At 33.9% G+C, this 8,501-nt stretch overlaps 1 protein-coding gene across 1 annotated transcript in view; it reads left to right on the forward strand.

Moving 5' to 3' along the window:
- LOC148950694 (cyclin-dependent kinase-like 1) overlaps window positions 1-1,719 on the forward strand; it is a 69,598-nt gene extending 67,879 nt beyond the window's left edge. The window contains exon 7 of the mRNA XM_089091921.1: window positions 1,211-1,719. Within this exon, the coding sequence (XP_088948047.1) occupies window positions 1,211-1,393 (183 nt within the window). The 3' untranslated portion in view covers window positions 1,394-1,719. The remainder of the gene's footprint in view (window positions 1-1,210) is intronic.
- Window positions 1,720-8,501: the final 6,782 nt, after the last annotated feature.

Below are 8,501 nucleotides of genomic sequence, written 5' to 3' on the forward strand. Positions count from 1 at the left end.
TTTTTATACCCATTTCATGATCATAAACTGCATCTAAAGTTTGTATTTGGTATTAAAACATTCAAGTGGACCTTAATTACTCAAATCTATCATACTCAAGCACTCAAATTCTAATTAAACATGACACAGAATAGTTATGCTAATATCTTTTATCAAAATGTCTCTACTTTTAGATTGGTACATTAAGTTAGTACTTTTCACAGCATAGATATATATACGAACCGTAGTGAAAAGTTTCTTCAAAAATGACACACATCATAGCCCGCTGAATAGTAAGTTCCCATTTGATCAGGTCATTCCCGTCGTGATACACTAAACATTTGCCATTGTGCGTGCGCGAAGAGGCGGAATCATGAAGAGAGTTCTAGATTGATGTGCTACAAAATCCATAATGGAGAGTATAGGACATTTCGCTATTGTTCGGATATATATTTATGCTGTGGTACTTTTTGAGAACAAGTAATAAAAGGGTACCTTGATAGTGTAAGCAATGCAAAAATAGGGATTTCTGGGGGACTTAGACTAACTCTTTTCTTCCTTGAACTTCCTGCACAAATTATCTAAGAGCCATGGACAAAAGAAAACTTAATAATGTGCCGTATTAAAAATGTACCATTCTTGAATCTAATATACTCCGCACAATGAAACTTATTTGACACATGTTTGGGTATACAAACGTATATTTTTGCATGTTTTTAAATGTGTTGTGCGGATGTATTAAGTTTCCTTTATTTCTTTTATAGTTATTTTCTTTTTCTGTTCGTGCTAATTTTAATCTACTGATCTTTTCGTGTCGCTTCTGAGTTTGTATGTATTTTAATATTTTAAGTAATATATCATTTTTCACAAAATAGTCTAACAAATTCTTGTTCAACAAGTATGGATGTTCCCCTTCTGGAGTAACGTAATTTGACTTCTTTTTTTTAGTATTATTATTATCAGTATTTGTGGTATAGCTAATTTATGCTTATAACCGGTATTAATTTTTTTTTTATTCCTGGCACGGCCCTAGGACAACTTGCCTTTGCAAATTCATAGGTAACCTTGAAGATTTAGTTAAAACACTTCGTTTGTTTTTTTTTTATTATATATATGTATGTTTTTTTAAGTTTTATTCTTATTAATAAACTTAAGTTAAATGAAAAATATATTTGCAAAGCAAAAGAAGAATGTACGACGGCCATTATGCCTATATGGATTTCTTTTTCAGAACCATGGGTCCATGGGCATAAGTCAAGCAACTCTTCCGTATTTGCCTGGACCTGGAAATGGCCAAATGCTACTTGGAGATCGTCAGATGTTTGGAGTTGGTTTAAATCGTGGCTCTCCCGCCGAAATCCAAATCTCGTCGTTTAACAGAATTAAGAAATTTGAGCATCTACCGTCTATATAACACACTTGCTCTGTTTATAATAATGGCACAAAAATTAACCTTGATTTAAGAAATTTTATGTAAGACTCGCATCACTGGTTAAGCAAACGAAAAGGTTAAGCTGTTAGACCAAGGACGTCAAGCAATAAACATGGACCTTTTTAATTACAGTCCAAGCCGTGGACTTTCCTCGGACCTGAACATTTTTGCCGTTAGCCATGGCTTGTACTATCATCTGAAAAAATTAATCACAATTTCCAGTGGAAAATCACAAAGTGGACAAACATTGAAACCTGTTAAATCTTGTAACACTACTGGGGTAGTTTTTACGTCGCGTAAAAATGTGGGTAAACATGCAAGAATATATATATATATATATATATATATATATATATATATATATATATATATATATATATATATATATATATATATATATATATATATATATATATATATATATATATATATATATATATATATAATATATATATATTTTTTTCTGTAATTTGAACCAGGGATCTATTAGCTTATGTGGAAATTGAATACATTTTATTGACATTGAATATATTTTATTAGTGATCAAGAAATTCCTATAATCACAGTGCATCCACTTCCCCTAAAGTGGTGAATCATTCAAGTAATGGTGTTCTAATCACATAGAAGCAGCCAAAAAGAAAACTAATTTGGTCTGAACACTATGAAGTCTCCCTTAAAAGCAGATCATCTTAGGGGTCTATCACCCTTGCACTGATTGCACTGAGCAAACTTTGAATGCCCGAAAAAAAGTTCTTAAAGTAGCTACCATCACTTCATGGGGCATTTAAGACTTTCCCAAAGGTGGAATATGTCTTAACCTAAAATCAATAGATTTCTAAAATAAATTATTTTGTAGCTTTTTTCCACTGTTTTTTATACTCATTTTAGACAGGAGAAATTGTGCTTGGAAGGGCACAGCTGATGTGTTTTCACCCAGGGATCAGCTGAAGAGCTAGAAGCCAAGGATGAGAACAGATTTTTTTTTAGTGCTCCCCCTTTCTGTCTGTCTGTCTCTCTTTCTCTCTCTCTCTCTCTCTCTCTCTCTCTCTCTCTCTCTCTTCCTCTCTCTCTCTCCCTCTCCTCTCTCTCTCTCTCTCTCTTCTCTCCCTTTCTTTGTCTTTACCTCTGGCAAGCTCTGATTATTTTTAGCAAATAGCCAGCAGTTACATTAGCTTGTAGAATGGGATTTTTTTTTTTTTTCTTTATGCTTGATTGTAAAAAGCCTATTTACCTTCCTTAGTTTTAATGTTGCTAATAATGATTGTGCTATTTCACGTTTTTTATTGGGCTATTTATTTCATGCTTGACTCACTTTTAATTGCACGATATCTATTGACGCTTTGGTGAAAGTAAATGAGTTTTGATAGGCACCTGTCTAATTCTGTAAAACTTAGAAATGACACAGATGTAATTATGTAAACATCTTTCATCATATTAATTGTTTTAACTCTTTTAAGATGCCCATAAGTTCTTATAGACAGGGGTGCCCCGAAGGAGGGAGGGGCTCGCCCCCCCCCCCTTCTGTATCGCCATTCGGTAAAGTTTTCGCCGAAGGCGAAAATTTCTGCCGAAATTTAGCAAACTTCTTGATTTCAGCAGAAAATTCCGCATAAATAAGGTATCGATTCGATAAAATTTACGAAGATCCACCCCCCCCCCCTCCCCGAATGAAATAAGCCTCGCTACGCTCCAGATTATAGATAGGAAAAAAAATACTGCTAGAAAAACAGGCTGGATTCAAAAAGGCAACTTGCAGACAGAGAATGTCGTTGTAAGCAGCATGGCTTCCGTCTTTTATGACACTTTAAGGCCTGTATGTAGAAATATATAACAAATTATTACATGAAAAGAACATTGAAACCCATGGTTACTTTAACCTAAGGCACAAAATAAACCGAAGAACCAAAACAAAGGTACGATGCAAAAACATCTGCCCACCAGCATGAAAAAAAGACATATTCATATTTAACCATGTTTACATATTTATATTTAAACATATTTTGACGTAAACATGTTTCCATGGCAATTGGCTGAAAAAATTAAGGAGCTAAGTAAGAACAATTAGTAGAGAATAAGTTGGTTGTGAATTTTTTTAGCAATTTTATTCCACGTGTATATTATTTTAATAATAATAATAATAATAATAATACTTTTATTTTCCCTCAGGATACACTATGAGGAGTACATTCAATAAATATAAAATGTAAAGACACAACTTACAATTAACAAAACCAGAACTACCGATTAATACAACCATCTACGTCAATCGGTTAACATCGGTTAGATTTTTTCAAAAAACGGGAATAAATTTCTATATTCAACATAATTTTGAGCTTTTTGAACTAATAGCTCACACTTAATCCTTATTACATCAAGCGGGTCCTTTATTCCATACATATATTTTGAAGGAGTATTACGAGCACTTAGCGGAAAACCTAGTAGAAATTTAAGATATCTAAAATACACAACTTGAATTTGAGATGAAGTAGAAGATGGAAAAGTTTTCAAAATCACCGCTGGAAAGCTAATCAAATGTAGAATCATTGACTGATACAGTCTAGCTAATATATCCCTTCTCATATTACCCCGCAGATGAATGAGGGAACCGAACGTCTTTCTTATCTTAATTTCCCGATGGCTTATTAATAAAAGAGGTGGTAGTCTTTTTAAAGAAGAATATAGGACACTTACGTATATTACCGAGTCCAAAGTATGAAAAGTCCGATCATTACACCAATCGAGAGGAGGAGAGCTAACAGGGCCATGAATCACAAAATGCTGGCATTTTTTCAGGTCCATTTCTAGTCCTTTTTTGTTCAACTCATTTCTTAAAATCTTAAAACTTTCAATCAACACAGTCTTTGACTGACTAAGTAAATAATGTCATCAGCACAAGCCAAATAACTAATTTCAACTGCTAAGTAAATCAGAGAGGTTTTTAATGAAGCAAAACAATCTTTTAGACACAAATTGAAAATAGACGACGATAATATCCCCCCTCCCTGTCTAACGCTCTTACTAACTACTATTTCATCATCATATCTTATAGATCCTGAGGCTATGAAAACTTTAATTTCATAATACCACTAACGATAAACATTGACCTGGGTAAGTGGTAAACAATATTTTTGTAATCTAAGTAGAGCAGATGCATGAAAAAGATTATCGAAAGCTTTTTTAATATCTATTAATAAAAGCTTTAATGTCTATTAATATTAATTAATATCTTTAATATCTATATAAAAAAGCAGCATATATCTTAAAGACTATCATCCTAGTTTGTTTTTAAATTGAAGACAATCTTGCCTCTATTGTTTGAGATTGCTGCCCGTCAGGTGTCTTGGCTAGAAATGTTTCGGTTTTCCCATAACTTCCCGTGCTTTTAATTAATTTTGTAATGTGAATTGCAGTCCGTCTTATTGAACAATAAGGAAAATCATTTTTTTTTTTTTTTTTTGCATGGGAAGTTGTCTCCTGTTGCATTTGCATTATGTCTCCTTTTCTCAGTCCTTTTCTAGCAGGGGTGGTATCAAGGGGTGATGGTCATTTCCGAGGAAACCATCATATCTAGCCCTCTACTTTAAGTAAGAAAAGAAATTTTGCAACGAGAAGGTGGCATTTCTAAGGTGGTAGAAGATAATGGCAGAAAATGCCACCTTCTTGTTACAAAATTTCTTTTTTTGCTTAAAAAGAGGGCTAGATATGGTGATTGCCGCAAATGACCCTCACCCCACGATACCACCCCTCCTAAAAAAATGAAAAAAGAAGACAAAATGCAAATGCAACAGGAGACTAATTCCCATGCAAAAATTGATTTTCCTTGTTATTCAAGGAAGTGGACTGCAATGTAAATGGCATTATTTATGAAAAGCATACGAAGCCATGGGAAAACTGAAACATATTGATGTTTTGGGATGGGATATGAGCTAAAGCAAATGAGGGGCAGATATCTAAAATAAAAATATATGTAGGCAAGATTGTCCTCAATTTAACAACACACTAGGATGATAGTCGTTAAGATATTTGTTGCTTTTTGCATTGTACATTTATTCTAGCCTTCAAAAAAATAATGCAATGTTTTTCTGGCCAACCCATTTTTTCTTTTACTTTTTAACCATTTGGATGTAAATGTAATTGAAACCTGAAACTGCCAAATTGTAGTAGTTTTTTATTTCTTCATTTGAAAAACTGAATCTCAGCTATGAGTCAGCTATGAGTTATGAATCTCAGCTCAGCAGTAAAGAGTCTTGTTTATTATCTGTCTTTGCTTACATCCATTGCTCATTCAAGTATCTCTCTCTGTGCAGGTTGTTTATATACCTTTTGTGTCATTTGTTGTTTTGATTAAGTAGCAATTTTGTATAATTGTTCTGTATATTATACTATTATCTTTCGCAAATACAATCATTAATAAAGAAAAACGTACTGCGAAATATAAATAGACAATAAAAAATGTGGTTCTTCAATAAAAAAGAAATAAAAATTTCATAGCATGCGATGGGTGGTTCCCATTCTGTATGTTGTTGAACTTTGGACCATTTCTCAATTTAAAAATAAATACTTTTTTCGGCTTGTATTGGTCTTTTTTCTGTAGTTGAAGCAATAATTATGTGCGGTTTTTGTGAAAATTGCGAAAATTGTGAAAATTACATTTAATTTGGGTGTTATCAAGATGAATTTTAAAAAATGACATAAATGTGAATGGTATATGAGCGAATAAGCATTGAATATCTCTCTACAACTTTTTGGTAGCGCGCTAGCAAGAAGAAAGAAGAAAGGTATCACTGCTGCCTATGCAAAAAAGTGGTTGTCAAGATAGGACCAGAAATCGAAATCGAGTACGATGATTCCAATGATTTACTTCCTTTTCTCGATCCACTACCATTTCGAGGAAATTCCTGAAGAGTTGTTGTTGCGATAAACTCTTACTGTTAACATAAACTTGTATAATATTCATAATTCCGAGATTACCTTCAAATAAAATTGTTTTATTACTAGACAGATTTTTTCAAACCGTGTTCTTATACTTTTGGTAACTATGGACTTTAGATCACTCCTTACTAAGTGGTAGCTACTGTTGCAACAATGATTCCAAAAATACTACTGTTTGCATTCCTTTGTTTCATTTACTATTGAGCCTTGCCTACCGTATTCAGTCTTCTATTCTTCATGATGCTTCTCGGTTTAAGTGCGACATTCATGTCTGTGCGCTTGATATTTCTAAGGCCTTCGATTCTGTAAGCCATTTTTATCTTTATATTCTTAATTCTCTAGTGGTATTAATATTTCCATCGTTTTCCTATTGAAATATTGGTACTCGTATTCCATTCTTAAAGCTGAATTTAACAGTACTATTTGTGATCAACATATTTCTTTTCAAAAGGGAGATCGACGATGAGTTTTGTCTCCTAGTTTGTTCAAATTAGCAATTTCTTGAATACATCTGAATATGCCTCTAATTTATTTTTAGGGTTTAGCTAACGTTTCAAACGTAGCAAATATTAACGATATTTTAGCTATAAAAAAAGGTTGAGAATATGGCATTGGAATTTACAGTACCTGACTACCGGCCATACTGATCACCGTTTCATGGCCCTTCAGACAGGAGGTGCAATGGGGAGATGGAGGCCAGCCATCCTGTGCTTTCGCGCACCCTTCCTGTTTACCTTCCCCATATTTTTCCAGGTACACATTTAGACTTGGATCAACTCTGGCTGAGCTTAGAGATTCACGCCACTTACCCCCGTTCCAAACCAAATAACAACGAACCACCGTCTTCGCAGACAAAAGATTTCAAGTCTAGAGTGCTAATCACTCGAATCTGGACATAGCCTTTAAAAATCAGGAAGTTACATAAGTGAAGCATTTGCATGCTTCACTTTACTTATTATTTTATACTTTATTCACTTCACGCATTAGCCTTTACCTAAACTTAGATAAATGTGAGCACATTCCTTCGGTTCCTCTTCCTCTTCACCCTCTCCCCCTCCTTGTAAAACTTTCCCATCCCTTTTCTCTTATCTTTTCGATTGTTGGGTATTAACATTACTAATAATAATTTCTGTTCTTTTCGTTCACGGCTAGTTTCCGACTCTAGGTTTAAGATTAGGGTTGGATACTCAAAGATCGTTAGTAGTAGAGGGATATGCAACCGTAAGGCTCTGTACAAGTTATTCTCTCTTTCTGTGATCATTCAGTTTAATATTTTTCTGGATATTACCCACTTCTCAAAAAAAGATCTTTCTTCTAGTCTTATTCAGTATTTTCGTTTCTTTTCGTTTTTGCTTTTCCTTCCATCTTGGTGCCGTAGTAGGAGGATGTCCCATTAATTTGGAACAAATGATGTTTTTGGAAAGGTCGCTGTTGCAAGCAAAAGACTGACAGACATTAACCTTAATCATTTGCCACATCCCAATGATTTTGAATCTGACATTCTCTTGTTTCACTCTCTCTCTCTCTCTCTCTCTCTTTTTTTTTTCTCTTTCTCTCTCTTGTACTCCAGCGTTTATATTATTGCCAGGGGTGAATCTCCAGCAATTTTATGGGGGAGGGGGGAGGTAGGGGGGGGGGAAAGAGGGGTCTATATCTGGATAGTCAAAGGGCATGGGATGTATAATACTTTTTTTCTCCACATTATTGGGGGGGGGGCCAATAATCCCAATAATCCCTTGCCACCCCCAAACGACGCCCCTGATTATTGCATTAGTGGGTTAGAAATGATTTTTTTTTTCATTATCTGACCAGTTCTAATCTCACCTCTTTTACTATTAATTTAACAGTCAAGAAATTAATTGACTCTTAGCTTTGTACATTGATAAGGGGATTAGCTTAGAAATATGTATTGAAATTAGAAGATTACAAAAACAAACCTTTGCTCTCAAGCACAAAATAACTTTTAGAAGGCAATTTTAACGAAATTTGTTCTAAAATGTCCTTGAGAATCTTTTCCACACTGAAGGATACAAGGCTTTGGGTCCTTAAATATATTTTTGGAGTTTGTTCTAAATGATATTTTTTCTGAAGTAGAAGCAAAATAATACCTTATATTTCTAGATTTCAGAAAATACTGTACCAGTTACTGATTTTTTTT

This window comes from Artemia sp. Qi Xiang Cuo, chromosome 7 (genome assembly GCF_049724085.1).
Source record: "Artemia sp. Qi Xiang Cuo chromosome 7, ASM4972408v1, whole genome shotgun sequence".
Classification (NCBI taxonomy): Eukaryota; Metazoa; Arthropoda; class Branchiopoda; order Anostraca; family Artemiidae; genus Artemia; species Artemia sp. Qi Xiang Cuo.